We start from the raw sequence: 14,467 nt of genomic DNA on the forward strand, positions 1-14,467 counted from the left end.
AGAGGTCCGGTTAATAAAATGAGCAACATATTCATAGGAATGCTTGTATCCATCGATCTGCCAAGGAGCATAGTACGCGTTGGGTTACCTTTTTTTAATATGGCTAGACTTTGGAATTTAATGCACATACTGATGACAATAGTGATGACACCCGTCTCCAGTCTCCAGTCGAAGTGAAAAATATTACAAACGGTTACTTAAAGCTTAGCGAGAACACATTTTAAAAATTATTCAAAAATAGTTTGATTAAACTATGTATAACCAATATAGTGCTCACTATTCTAAAAAGTGCCCCAGTTTCCAGACTTTACTCTGGTGTTCTAAATTTTCATCTTGTCATTCATAAGTAATGTAGCAGTACTGTCAAACTGTCGTAGTTGGTGGGGTGGAGGTACGAACTGAAAGCTGTAAAAGCAATAAATATAATCGTTGTCGTTGCAGCTGCACCTAAAGAAGAACTTTGTGTCTAGCACTAGCTGTCAACCATTAAACGAGGAGCGACCGACGGACTTGATGTCTTTCCGCAAATCCGCATGAGGTCCACGGTCGTGTCCAAACCCACGATGACCCGTCGTTCGTGCTTCTCGTAGCCTCACGGCTGCGCCCTACCAAAATCCCAAATTATGGTAAAGCAGTCTAAAATCTCAACTTTTGCCCATTCATCCACCAAAAAGGTTAAAACATATTTGATGTCCACCGTAAAAGGTGGAAGTGGGTGGTGGTGGAGGAGCTGCATATGCAGAGAGAGGGGTTTTAGTTTGTGTGTGCCAGATAATTGTCGTCGTTTTGTGTAATTCTTTTTGGTAGAGCTCCAAATACTAAAAACTTCCGCATTGCTTATTTATGTTTGCCTATCTATAGTGTTTCTCAATTTTTGAAATTGTTATTATGCATACTCGCTTCACCGACCGCTTTTGAAAAACAAATTATAATTTGCAGTCATTTTCCTAATAATGTTTATTATGTTTTTGTGTATCTAATAAAGCACAGGAAGAAATTATTGCTTAACGCCATGAGTCACACAAGAAATAAGTATGATTTATTAATTTCAAGGATTACGAAGGATTAGAAGCTGGGGAACGAAATATTTATCATGCACCTTACTTATTCCGTCCGTTTCGAGAATCGCATTGCGTTAAATATGTAGTTACTTGACTTGGATTGGATGGTGGTTTTCGGTGTGGAGTGTGTTATGTACATAGATACGTACATTGCACATAAGCTATTTAATTTCATCGTCTTCTCCGTTAGAATTTGTCTATTTTCTGCAGGTTTCTCTCCATAAGGACATAAATGCATGCAATTAGTAACAAAATCTTATAATTTGAGCTACGCACCAAATGATACGTTGTTTTAACACACATAAAATCAAGAGATTAGGATAGTTGGGCTTGTGTGTTATTCACTTTTGGACAATGTTTGGCTGTTTTAGAGTAACTTTAAAGAGTTTAAAATTTTCGAAAAACTTTCACAATCAACCAACTTTGACCGCAGTTTGACTTTTATTCCATTTATAGCGTTCATCGTCGCAGCATCATAGTGATCCAAACTAATTACACAATTTATCTGCTGCTGTTGGTCGCACATACTTCTCCCACTGGCCCACCATCGGCTAAGGTCCAACAACCTATGGTGCTGAATGTGACTGGCTAATCATAATAATAAAGGTTTAGAAGATTGTGATTTATCAGGGGGAATTGAATTCATGAAATCGGAATAGCCTTATTTGTTGTGCAGGATACCCTTAATCTTTTGTTCACATGTTTCCGAACTGTCAACTGTGCATACAAACGCCTGTGTATGTTTGATTCTTTGAAACTTTGAATCCCATTTTATGCCAACCCATAGTACTTAGATTTAGATATATGTACGTATATGTATATATATAAAGCTACCACTACGACTGCTCACCAACTCATTCTTCCAATTTGTCGACGTAGACACATCAAATCACAAATTCAAAGAATTGCTCCATTTCAATGAATAGGTCCGAGTCGTCCAATTTCACATCAGTAATGACATTTCTACTGGCAATGCAGCGATGATACATAACAATCACATCAGTTATTTTCCTATCCGCAGTTCCACACCCTTCATAGTTCATACATACACAAGACAACGATGCAATGGGCTTGACAAAAGCGTATTTAGAAGAAGGGTTGCGTGCAGCCTTATTCAAATTCAACTGCCTGTTATAAAGCACATTATTTTTGTTGATGTTATTGTTATGCCTTTGCGACACGTTATTTGACCCCTTCGTGTCCCAATCTAAGGAACAAATGGAAACCAAATGAGTGAAATTGAATAGTTGAAATTCCTGTTGGATAATTACTACCCATACTGGAATGTCGCTGTAGAGTGTACAATGTACATATGCATATATTTAACAATTTACACACTCACAAGCGACACACACTGGCATAGTTTAACCTCATTACTGGTATTGGAACAATGAAATAAATAATAAACTTATCATTCACCGTTTAGAATTAGTTAGAATAACAAGGATTTTAAAACGTGCACATTTGTAAATGCAATCGTCAGAATGAGGTAAATACCGATAGTATTTAAGATGGCGGAGGGTGAAGAAATTATAGTCCTTAATACACATTCTTACACAAGAACACCGCTTCAAAAAAACGAAGGGATGTTTGAGTGGCTACAGATGCCCGAATCAGTTATAAAAAAGAAAATAGGAAGGGAAAAAGATGTCCCTGCTGAGATAGTTTCCAAACGAGTTTTTGGGATGAACATTGACATTTTCCTGATCACTGAACAAGAAGATTGTTCCTTCCTCCGACAAGGGGCTGTGGTCCTCGCATGGGGGCTACACCATCACCATGTGGTGAGGAAGGTCTTCCAACAAACAGCCCTTTGCGGTTCCAGAGCACAAACATAAAGCAATTTATCTGGTTTCATAGTGTGATTTTGTTGTCCTATCAAGTCCATTTCTCCTTCTGCCTCCCTGCACCACCACACCTCATTCTTTAAACCGAGCACATTTCCGGCCTGAATTAGATCAGTAAACTATATGTACATTTGTAGTGTGAGTCGCATCCCTGTAAAAACTTTTATTTTTAAAACGTATTAGATTTATGAGAAAGTACTTGGGTTGAATTTTCCAACATTTACTTATACTTTGTCATTCAAAACATAAAGTTTATTACATTAAAAATGCATTATATTTACTAATTTTATATGATGGTGGTCCAACTTTTTTCATAATTTGTATCATGTATGCAATATAACAATTACTGAAAAGACAAGATTAGCATTTTATACCACAAATTGTGGACCACAATGCAGCTTTTGCATTGCAATCTGTCAACCTGTCACTGTCAATCAAATCAAGGATTGAACTAGTTTTCAAATTGAAGCTTGAATGTTATGAATTTTTAAAGACACCACAAACCAATCGCCCTTTATATAATACAAATTATTCACGTGACAGCTTTCTTGTCCAACCACTACTTTTCATAGAGCACAACAAAAACCGTTTTCTTTTTATAAACATACATAATAGAATAATTCTCCCTAATAAACCATACAAATTCGGCACTGGGATGCAAATTGGAATCTCAGTTTGTTTACTTAGGCAAAATTCCAAACAATTCAACGTTCTATTCAACAATCCAAGTCATACTCTATCGGGAGTCGGTGAATACATTTCATCTCATATTTAAATAGTCTCACAATCAGTGCTGATAACCCCCATAATAATTCTTAAATTTTGTTTTTCTGGATAGTCGAGTCTTATTAGTGTCTCAGTCTCGACAATCCTAAACGATTTGAGAACATCGCATTTTGAGAACTGTTCTTTACTTTCCAAGAGTGCATGGTTTGCCATCTACAAACATCTACGAACTGCCGAAAATGTACCGGGAATTTGTTAAAAACATAATAATGTTCATAACACATGAAAAAATATCAACACGCACTTAAAAACTTGCTCTTATAAACAAATTGTTGGGATTATAAAATAAAAATAAAAATAAAACTTTACAGGAAGGAAAAGAGTAAGTTCGACTACAAAATCAAATAGCCCAGTTTATATTTAGTTTTATTGTTCACTTTTAGTTTATAAACTTTTTTGGTGACAGGTCACAATGGGATATTTTTCTCGGACACTGCGACTGGCACACAACATTGCCCCCCCAAATTCTACCACATTATTGTCCTCTTTCCTGAAGAGTGAACCTTCCTCTGGATTTTTGATTCGAACAAGTCGATACTTTTTTGCGTCCGACTCCTCGTCAGTTACACCCTTGCCAAAGGAGGAATTTGATAAGATGACCAAGAACAGCAAAGTGGTTGTATTTATGAAAGGAGTTCCTGAAGAGCCAAAGTGTGGGTTTAGTAACGCTGTTGTTCAAATTTTTCGAATGCACGGCGTAGAAAAGTATGATTCATATGATGTCCTTAAAGATGAAAGAATTAGACAAGGTACAATATTTCAGAACACAGAGATTTTTACTATAGCTCTATCTATGTTGATCGAATACTTCCAGGTATAAAGGAGTACACCAATTGGCCGACCATTCCCCAGATATTCATAAATGGCGAATTTGTGGGTGGATGTGATATTATGATTCAGGTATGTGCAAAAACATTTCAAGAAATGCTACAGAGTCGAGTAAATTTAATTATTTGCTACATTTTGATCTAATACAACAGATGCATCAAAATGGAGACCTGGTGAAGGTACTAAATTATATTTTAACAACATATTAAATTATACTTTGATAACATGTTTTTAGGTGTTAAATGTAGATTACCCTTTGTCCTTAACATTAATTTGAATGTCATGCCAGACAAATACGGCATGTCCTAAATGCATAAATATACTACAAATGTACACCTCGACTACTCGACATTGTCAATTTGATAGTTTTTGTGTCAAGTCAGCACCAAATTCTCGACAATCTCACCCTTTTGTATGTCTTACCTAACGATATTTTTAAATTAAAATCTAAATACCTGTCACCTGTACTAAAAATATTCAAAACCCTTTATATTCTAACGTAAATGTTGATTACTTAATGATAAGTGCCTTTACATACTTACGGAGTAATCACGATTTCATCATATTCGACAAGGTCAGCAATTCAAGAAATAATAAAATTTGAATAATTGCAGGTAATGGAAAAGGCTGGAATCAAATCTGCGTTGAAAGAAGATGATGGTGCAACCTCTGTCAAGACTAAAGATAACAAATGATTCAACTTTTAACATATTTCTAGTCGTAAATATAAATTTATTGTTTACGATATTTAAAATCTGAAAAGTAAATTTATCGTGTACAACAAATTCTCAACAAATAACTGACTAAAATGAACAAAGAAAAGTACTAGATATTATTAAGAATCATTAATAATAAAAATAAAAACAAAAGTAGTAGTAATGGACAACAATTGTACTACAGTTTAATTAAAAGTCCATTTATCATTTAGGAGTCGCTAGTAGAATTTAGGAAAACTCGCAAGAAGTGAGAAAATGTCTTAACTCGTCTGATTACGTATTTTAATTTTTACTTTCACCAATACTAGTTTATTAAAATTCGAATATTTCTTCAGCCGGAATATCCGGTTCAACATTGCACATTTCGGGTTCAACATTGACAATATTGACTTGTGGTTCAACATTGATTCCGCAAACCTTTGATAATCTGTACTTGAATTGTTTGACAGCGTCATCAGAAGAGTCCACCTGCACGTATGATAATAGGTTATGAGAAAGATAGACAGAAATACATTGTAAGTATAGATTTTAAATTTAATTGTCAGCCAATTTATTTCTGGTCACCTCCAATAGATCGAATATTTCTTGGCGAAATGCGGTATTATATGTATCCTTTAATATGACATCCACAGATTGGGTAAGCAGGTTGATACAATCACTCTCTTTCAAATTTTTATAGTTGATTACTGAGGACATTGATGACCTCGCTGATGCACTATCTGTTGAAGGATCTTGTGTTGCATTTTGAGACGGATCTTGTGAATCAAATGGTCTGTATCCTGGCATTTGAGGTGGTCGTAAAAGTGGACATCTAATGACGCTGGGTGGATGCTGTTGTTGTTGCAAGGGGGGTATGAACGAATGCACAGGGACTTCAGGAACAGGGTCACCCGTGGTGGCAGAGTTTTGAGATTGGAATTGGAACAAATCAAAACTACTTTGACTTTGAGACTCCATAGTGTATTCCCTGCATCATATAAAACAATAAGCAATAAATTTTACCGCATTATATTCATAATAAAAATGCTTGTCTGCGAGCAGACGAATGCAAGTAATGCAAATTGCATTTCATGCATGTTGATTTATCCATGATCTACGTGCATTGCATATACAGTGAAAGCAAGTTTGTATATAAGGTTTAGAAGATGAGACAGGAAGCGGGGAAAATAGTTAATACTTTACATCATATCGGTTACGGAGATCAGTGAGAAACTTCAGAGAAGCAAGTAGAAAGTATTGCTAAAGCATAAGTATTATGCAACATTTACTACTTTTACACTAACCCGAAATTACTGCATACATTGAATTTGCTGACCTTGAATTATCATTCACGATGACTGCTGACACCCGTCGCGGAAAAGAGCGAAAGTAAAGCTATTTTGCACAAACCCAGGTGTGTTTTTAAGGTTAAAGTGCCACAGAAAATAAATATACATATAACACAAAATTTGTTCATCGTAAATAAATGAGGGAATTTCAGAAACCTATCTTTACTACATTCTATTTCAACCAGGACTATCAATTCATCAATTATTAGTGAAAATGTACAACTTGGACGGGCAAGCGATCAAAAATTCTGTAAGAGAGTTCATTTTGTAGATTTATAATTGTACTTGATTCTTAATTCTTAACTGTTATGTTAAAGCAAACGGTATAACTTGCGTACAATTACTAACAACTTGTAAGTCGTATAAAACCCTTACAATATATAGTTAAGCGGATTGCAGTTGGAGAGATATTTTGGGAAATGCACATTTCATATCAAAATGCATATAAACAATATAATATACATATATTGCACTGTGCAATTTGCACATATACACAAAGTAATGAAACAATTAATTGCTGGTAATAATTAATGCACGATAGCATATATTTATGCAATAACTTACCACTAGTGGCGTAATTGATTCAGTGATTCCGTACTTCGATGATAGACTCGATGTTTTCTGCGCTAAATTGACAACAAAAGAGTGAAATTACTATAAACAAACATATGTGCAAATTCAATCAATACAATTTTCTATTTTGGAAAATCTGCAGAGGGTCGACTCTTGACCTCTGCTTGCGCGTTACGTCAAGTCAACCCGATCTTCGTTCCAAATTACTCATTTCTATTATGCATTGATCAATATTTTGGCCATCGTCACTTTTTACCTTCCATGGGTAGGATGGTTTAATAATATAAGTAATTATTGTATACATCCCTGCTATTTATTTATACTAATTTTTGTATTTGATTTAGTTACAGACTTCCTCCAAGCCTGCAAAGTCAGAGTTTCAAATCTTCAAGCAAGTATTGTTCCATTGCTTTCTCATCATTTTGTGCCCCATTACCGTCTTTTTCCTCCTCAAGATCTATTTCTTTGATGGTAAGTTAAAAAACTCCCGTTTCATTTATTACCTATCTATACAACAGTATCATATTTTTATATGAAATTTAGCTATGTTCTATCTAAGACTTATATAGTACTTCGATTCTATATAAGTACTATGTGTGAAACGACCTTAAAAAGTCAAGACTAGAAAGCAGAGTTGACCCTTTATCTTAAATATAAAGTTGACGATTGTTTCGTTGCTTTGCTAATTGTATGTATGGTGGAGGATGTGCTCCACTGCTTCAACGAGACCTAATTTACACTAGTCATCAAAAGAAATTGACTTGAATTGGAGTGAAACATGCTCATAAAAGCTTTTAATTTCAAGAACGGCTATATTGTCACTTTTACCAAATTGATGCGCACGTGCGCTGCCCATTTTACTTAAATAGACTTGGATCAGTTTTGATCGACCCAATTTTTTTTATTTTAAAATTCTAGCATATTGTGAGGATGAGTAGAGTTGATTTTTTTGTTCATCCTTATTATCCATTTTCTGCTCACGTGTCTGCAGTTTTGCAGAAACTACATTATTTAAGGTCTTAATCGTGACGTGATCCGAATCATTTATTGGTTCTTAATATTTTTAATATAATCTAACGGAGATTACTCGGGTGTATCCGAGGTTTAACTTTAAAAGGCCAAAATCTTGACTTTGCGTTAAATAGATTTATTCACTCTTCCGAGTACTAATAAGTTTTACAAAGGAGTTCGAGTACAAATGTGTGCGAAAGTTCTAATATTATGGTTTAGTTAAATGTGGTTATTAAGATAGAGACAGGTGTTGTTGGTTGGTTTAGCTTGATGGTACTTTTTCCGACATCTTGGTTCATGATATTTCTGCGTAACAATGGAACGCAAAATCATCCAACAACGCCAATCCATTTCAGAGTGTTTTCATGAGCGTGGTCGTTTTTGTGGTACGTTCTATTTTATCTGCGTACACAATGTGCCCACGCCACACATCAAAATAAGATGAGTTTAATGTGGAGGAGAAACCACTGAAAAATTACAATCAGTGCAACACAATGGGTTTATGTTTTCAAGAACGAAGAAGGAGTGTTTAAACCCATTGGACTTCTTGTCTCTTACCTTATAATACCATGTTTGGTTTCGGTTCAAGGCATCTCATCATCACGGTGGTGTGGCATACCTTGCTATATCGTATGCACGGATGAAGGAGGAAGACATAATTCGTGGCGTTACGTGGTATTGTTTACCTGGTGCCTTGATTTTGATTACTTCATATAATCAAATCTTCATCCGATATAAATATGTACTTTTTATGTGGGTCACCTTCGTTGAACTAGGCAGGAGGGTGAGGTAGAAGCACTCGAGGAGAGATTTGGATGCATTAATGGTCTCGAAGAACGTTAGAGACTCAAAGTGATGCCTTTGACTAAAAACTATATGGTATAACAACTTGCAACCAGACAGGCTCAAAACATTAGTAACTTATTATAATAACCAACTACTGCTTAGGATTACCTGGTTAGGACGATAAGTAAATATTTGAAGATGGGAAGACTCGCAACCCAGTCGGTGTCCAACCACCGTGGAGTGGACTAAGGAAGTTTAATTTGATTTAGTGGTATATGTGCACCAAGCGTTGTTTATAGTTAAATAATACATGAGAATTATCAGCGTTGTATTGAGCTTGAGTACTAGAGGTAACTTATATATAAATAACCAGGAATCGAATTTATTTACTATGCGGATCTAAAAACTAACGACAAATGAACAATAACATTTGTCCTTATTAACTATTCGTGTTGTTTAATTATAGAAAACTTTTATATTATGTTTTCCTTAGGTTTCTTGGAATTGGAGTCATTGCAGTCGAACCTGTACAGTGCATTCGCTGCTGTCATAGTTCTGCATTTAGCCCTGGGGAATTTCATCTACCACGCGTATTTTGACACCGAAACCATTCCTGGATTTGATAAATTGGACAAGGAAGACTAAAAACTTAATTTTTAAGCAGGTAGATTTAGTTGAAATTTATTCAAGGAAAAACCCAGTCCAATTTATACTTTATTACTTAAATATATTATCGATAGCTAGAAACATTAATTATTATTGAATGTCGTCTTTATAAATGATCGAAACCGACAAAAATATGTCTAACTACTTGTCAGCGTACGATATAACAAATGGAACTATAGTCAGTGTTCAAGTAAAAGATAGGACACTTCGAGGCGAATTTATTGGTGTTCAATTGGCAATTGAGAATTCAAAAAATCCAGCAGAAGACAAAATTGTATTGGACAAACCATTGGAGCTTCCTAATGGAAAGTGTCATGAAGAACCTATTACTATAGCCTTGAACGAAATTAGACAAAGTAAGGAATCATATATATATATCAAGCATAAACATTTACAACTGGGACTCACTTATTTTATTTAATATATTACGTACACATTTCAGTTGAGGTGATTGAATGCGGAATTTTCAAGAAAAGGACGGGACAGGTAGATGATGGACCACCATCTCTTCCTCCTGGTCATCCTGGAGAAAAAATTAAAAAGGAAAAGACGAAAAAATGTTAGTCTGGTTGCAAGTTATGCCAAGGTTTAAATTAACATGGATCAATTTTGAATACATGGTATATTTGCAGGTAAATTAAACTCGGAGATGAAAAATTTAGAGCCAATTGAGATTCAATTGCGCACCTATGTGATCCGAGATCCTCAGCAATTTAAAGTGTTGACAACGTTATTGAAAGAGGTAGATGTTTGTGGAATTTCTTTCGAAGGTCAAAATGTTGGACGGAACGGAATCGTAAGTTGGATGATTATGACAGCTGGGAAAACTTTAATTCCGTTCGATATTGACGCCCTATATGAACAATTACCTGACCTTTGGAAATCCTTGGAGAGATCTGTTTTCACAAATGAAAAACTTATCAAAATCATTCATGATGGACGACCAGCAGCAGACTATTTATGGCACGTTCATCGTATAAAAATGGTCAACGTGTTTGACACCCAGGTTAGTTATTGGCACTACTCTAAAGTATAATGGGAGGCTGGGAGCCAATACATATATATGCATAATTCAATTTCCTTTGGCAAGATTTGGTATGTTTTACATGACAAATAATTTTGGGTTTCAGGTAGCTGACGCTTTAATTGTGAAAGAGCATTTAGGATATGCTCCACCTCAACTCAGTCCACTTTCTGATTGCCTTGAAATGTACAACCGTAGAATTCCTATGGAAGGTATTATTTACTAGACTAATATTGGGATTGGTATATTTGTTTATTTTTTCGTATTTATATTTGTCAAATTTTTCGTTTCGAAGAATTGGACTTTCTAAGGAAATACGAAGGAATGGACTTTTCATCCAATTCACCTTTTCTTCGGAAGCCCCTTCCACCTCCAGAATTTCTTAAACTGTGTGCGATAAAAGTCAAACATTTGGTCCCACTTCGTGAAAACATGATGACTAAACTTATGAAACGTTTACGCAATTGTGTGGAAGCACATCTCAGCACTTTTAAGAACAGTGGTCTCCAAGAGTATGCCGTATTGTCAAAGGTGACACGACACAACAAAGAGTTGCAAATTGATGTTAGAAAATGTTGGCGAATCATAATCCGATATATAATTGTATTATTTCAGAAGCCGAGAGAAGTTTCGTCCGAATTGTTGGACCTGCTTGAAGATAATTTAGGTCAACAAGTTTAGCTCGATTTATTTATTGAGTTTATTAAAAACTGTTAGTTTGTAGAATGTGGTTGTTCTTGTTTATATGTTAGTCCATATTAATAATAATTTATTAATATTATTCATAAGTTAAAGTTACACGTCTCTATGTATGCACGTAAGTGCAGTTGATAAAAACATTATGAAGTAAAAATATTGCTTAATACATATATTATTATTCAATTTCCTCCTATATAGATTAATGCATACTAAATGAAACTACTTGTAACGGTCATTAAACCATAAATTAAAACTAACTATTAGAAATACTACAGGATTTTAAAGTAGTTCTTGTGTTTCAGCAGTCATAACATTCGTTAAAAATTAGTATATTTATATACAGAACGTTGAAACTGGAAGATCAAATGTATACGTTTAAATCCTTTTTCGCACAGTCTTTATGACAGTTTTGCGTATCATATTCTTCCCTTCTGCATTCTTAAATCGCTCTTCTCGTACTACTTGTCTGGAAACAGACAGCTCAGAATTATCAGGGTCCATCTGCTAAAGTATACAGATTACCCATGAGTATATTGAATTGCACCTATTTTGTAATACGAAATTAAAAATATAAAAAATATTCTCGAGCGAAATAATATACCAAATTCGTGTAGCTTTATTATTTCACTCGGGGATATTTTTTTGTAGTATTTATACCTTGCGAATTGCAGTCTGAGCTTGAGGTTTCGTAATTACTTGGACTGGAATGCGTGGTTTTATGGTGGTAGAAAATTGCGTCGCTGGGCTGGGACGTCTTTCGACAACACCACGACGAATTTGAATCCGAGGATCATTAAATTGACGTTTTGGTGGAGGAGAAATGGATCGAGATCGTGATCTAGAGATTGCAGTTGTACTATTTATTTCTCGGGAGCCAAGTCTCGATTTCACACTACCACCGTCAGCACCTTTAAATAATTTATAAAAATTATCTGATCACAATGCGCATAATTAAAATTCCAGTTCAATTAATAAAATAAGGCATACTTGATCTCATTCTAGAACCGGTACTACTAATGCGATTATCATTTCTTGGCTCCAATGAGCACACGCTTCCTCTGTCACTTACAAGTCGACCTAAGCTGTTTGAGTTATTGGTATTGTAGTTGCTTGCAAGATGAGCTAGAATTTGACAAATAATTATTATAAGCATCGTAGATTATATGAATCGTCAAATGATAATAATCGGACCACCTTTGGCAATATTTAAAGCCGGAGAAGAAATTGCCTGTCGTACTTCGAATCTCGTTTTCAAAAAGTCGGAGGGGTCTATTGAAGGGCGAGCAATGACCTGTTGTTGCTGTTGAGAGGAGGATGCAGTACTAGTAGATCCCTGGCCCAATCTTGAGAATACCGAGGACTACGGAAACATTAAACCGTAAATTGCATACGTCAGATTTTTTGTTGTTAAATACGATAAGTAAAGCATTAGGTTCAGATGCTGTAAGTAATGCTTACCTTAGTTTTAACTTGTTCTTTTGGCGAAACATCACTGCTGCTCGAGACGCGACTTTCTCCTCCCAACCGAGAGAAGACGCTAAGTTTCTTTTCAGTCATCTGAACATGGGTATTATTGATAGGTCCCACTAGAAGGTAAAGTGTGCATTACTGAATTTATATACATGCAATTGAAACAAGGGTATCACTGAGCTTACAACGATCTTGCATAAGTTTCTGAGTTTTTGGGGTTGTACCCTCGGGCATCTTCACGATATAGCTCCCTAAGACATTACAATTACAAATGTTACAATTATTAGCACAAGATGGTTAAAAATAACAATAACAAATGAGATCAGCCCATACCCTCTTGTTCCTTTAGAACTCGAGTTTTCTTTTGAAGAGGCACCTCTTCTCTTTGAGCTGGACTAACGCTTCGCTTCAACCTGACAATGGTACTGGGAGTAGGCTTTACGATTTTCGAAGTGGCCATTAAAGTCGCCTTCACGCCCGGTTCAGTCTTTCTATCAGAACTTGTACTGACAAGCATTGATGAGGAGGATGATGGTACTAGTCTGGAAATGGTTCGATTAACAGGTGCATCAGTCTGAGTCTTTGACCTTGCAGCAGCAGTTGAAGGAACCTTGGAGGGTTGGGTTGCAAACACTTTGTGTTGCGAGTTAATGATAACGCTCCGTGGCTCCCTCGATTCAGTAGAACCACAGCTGGATCCAGAAGAAGCTGGTGAACTGCTTTTAGGAGCTGGAGCGGGTGCAGATAGTCTGACCGTTGAGGTTGGTTGAGGAATGTCATAAGCCTGAGCTTTTGACTAAAACAAAATCAAACGATACATTGGTGTTAATGTTAATTGTAGTTAGTTATTAAAAAATTAATTACTCACCTCTTCATATACTATTTTAGCATGCTTGAGAATTGCAATAATATCGCCCATGGCCGTAATGCCCATATCTTTCAAGCACTCCTTGCTTATGTCCATAAGCATATCATGTTTTATTCTATTTTCATCAAATACAAGAGCATATTTGGTATCAAATCCCTGCGGAATCCCGGCATCACGAAAAAAACGGAGCCACATTGCTGCAAGATTTGACAAACACATAGTTTACAACAAATACATCACATTTACAGATTGCATAACACTAAGTTTAACAACCAATATTATCAAATATTCAAACTCGTATTAAATTAATCGACTAAAAAATTCTCAATAAATACGCTAGGTTAAAATTTGATACACAATGATAATTGTTATCAATTAAATGAAAGGACAATGAATAATAATATGTAATAATAAATAAACTTTGACTACTTTCTACTTCATAATTTTACTCCATTGTTGTTTTGCTTACATTTTGTCGCTTTGTCCGATGACATTGTGAGTGAAACGTAACAGCAATTAATAATGCGCCTTTATATTGGACAGAATGATTTGTTTTTTGACGTAATGCTCTGCGTGGGTGAGAACTTTTAAGAAAAATTGTTAAAATCGGCTAAAATTACAAATTGTGTTTCATATTTGTTGTGCTTTTCGTGGTGGCGAAGCAGTCAAGAGGCCCGCCAGCCAAGGAGGCAGATTGAGCGAGAGTCAGAGGCGGCCGTTGTTTACGTTGCGTTGATCTCATCCATAGACGTAGACTATATTACCTTAACCATCTCATCTTCCTTCGAGGACATAGTCGGTCGG

The 14,467-nt window shown here is 35.6% G+C and overlaps 5 protein-coding genes across 12 annotated transcripts; 3 read left to right on the plus strand and 2 right to left on the minus strand.

The window, feature by feature from the left end:
- Positions 1 to 3,858: 3,858 nt before the first annotated feature.
- Positions 3,859 to 5,405, plus strand: LOC110844421 (glutaredoxin-related protein 5, mitochondrial). The gene is made up of 5 exons (XM_022090617.2): positions 3,859 to 4,016; positions 4,101 to 4,443; positions 4,509 to 4,594; positions 4,675 to 4,701; positions 5,137 to 5,405. Exons 2-5 carry the CDS (start codon positions 4,107 to 4,109, stop codon positions 5,215 to 5,217), a joined length of 531 nt encoding a protein of 176 aa, XP_021946309.1. The 5' UTR covers positions 3,859 to 4,016; positions 4,101 to 4,106; the 3' UTR covers positions 5,218 to 5,405.
- LOC110844420 lies at positions 5,207 to 9,259 on the minus strand. Of its 3 annotated transcripts, none has more exons than XM_035848799.1 (4): positions 9,105 to 9,259; positions 7,131 to 7,192; positions 5,803 to 6,205; positions 5,207 to 5,706 (listed from the first exon to the last, which is right to left on the minus strand). In XM_035848799.1, exons 3-4 carry the CDS (start codon positions 6,193 to 6,195, stop codon positions 5,551 to 5,553), a joined length of 549 nt encoding a protein of 182 aa, XP_035704692.1. In that variant the 5' UTR covers positions 6,196 to 6,205; positions 7,131 to 7,192; positions 9,105 to 9,259; the 3' UTR covers positions 5,207 to 5,550. The 3 variants fall into 3 exon arrangements, with proteins under 3 accessions (XP_035704692.1, XP_021946307.1, XP_021946308.1); XM_022090615.2 differs by lacking the exon at positions 9,105 to 9,259 and adding an exon at positions 8,709 to 8,814; XM_022090616.2 differs by lacking the exon at positions 9,105 to 9,259 and adding an exon at positions 7,396 to 7,522.
- Positions 6,405 to 9,884, plus strand: LOC110844423 (vacuolar ATPase assembly integral membrane protein VMA21 homolog). Of its 5 annotated transcripts, none has more exons than XM_035848806.1 (4): positions 6,405 to 6,631; positions 6,752 to 6,816; positions 7,490 to 7,610; positions 9,430 to 9,850. In XM_035848806.1, the coding sequence occupies exons 2-4, from the start codon at positions 6,781 to 6,783 to the stop codon at positions 9,579 to 9,581; spliced, it is 309 nt and encodes a 102-aa protein (XP_035704699.1). In that variant the 5' UTR covers positions 6,405 to 6,631; positions 6,752 to 6,780; the 3' UTR covers positions 9,582 to 9,850. The 5 variants fall into 5 exon arrangements, with proteins under 5 accessions (XP_035704699.1, XP_035704698.1, XP_021946312.1 ...); XM_022090620.2 differs by having other exon boundaries at positions 6,407 to 6,631; positions 7,484 to 7,610; positions 9,430 to 9,884; XM_022090621.2 differs by having other exon boundaries at positions 6,408 to 6,631; positions 6,719 to 6,816; positions 7,484 to 7,610.
- On the plus strand, positions 9,683 to 11,495 carry LOC110844418 (piRNA biogenesis protein EXD1). The gene is made up of 6 exons (XM_022090613.2): positions 9,683 to 9,958; positions 10,045 to 10,161; positions 10,235 to 10,608; positions 10,733 to 10,838; positions 10,922 to 11,157; positions 11,242 to 11,495. The coding sequence occupies exons 1-6, from the start codon at positions 9,715 to 9,717 to the stop codon at positions 11,305 to 11,307; spliced, it is 1,143 nt and encodes a 380-aa protein (XP_021946305.1). The 5' UTR covers positions 9,683 to 9,714; the 3' UTR covers positions 11,308 to 11,495.
- Positions 11,309 to 14,390, minus strand: LOC110844416 (uncharacterized protein C19orf47). Of its 2 annotated transcripts, none has more exons than XM_022090610.2 (9): positions 14,133 to 14,390; positions 13,664 to 13,860; positions 13,129 to 13,591; positions 12,981 to 13,046; positions 12,784 to 12,911; positions 12,520 to 12,685; positions 12,313 to 12,447; positions 11,983 to 12,233; positions 11,309 to 11,826 (listed from the first exon to the last, which is right to left on the minus strand). In XM_022090610.2, the coding sequence occupies exons 1-9, from the start codon at positions 14,155 to 14,157 to the stop codon at positions 11,701 to 11,703; spliced, it is 1,557 nt and encodes a 518-aa protein (XP_021946302.1). In that variant the 5' UTR covers positions 14,158 to 14,390; the 3' UTR covers positions 11,309 to 11,700. The 2 variants fall into 2 exon arrangements, with proteins under 2 accessions (XP_021946302.1, XP_021946301.1); XM_022090609.2 differs by having other exon boundaries at positions 11,311 to 11,829.
- Positions 14,391 to 14,467: the final 77 nt, after the last annotated feature.

Source organism: Folsomia candida, unplaced genomic scaffold, assembly GCF_002217175.1.
Source record: "Folsomia candida strain VU population unplaced genomic scaffold, ASM221717v1 Fcan01_Sc002, whole genome shotgun sequence".
Classification (NCBI taxonomy): Eukaryota; Metazoa; Arthropoda; class Collembola; order Entomobryomorpha; family Isotomidae; genus Folsomia; species Folsomia candida.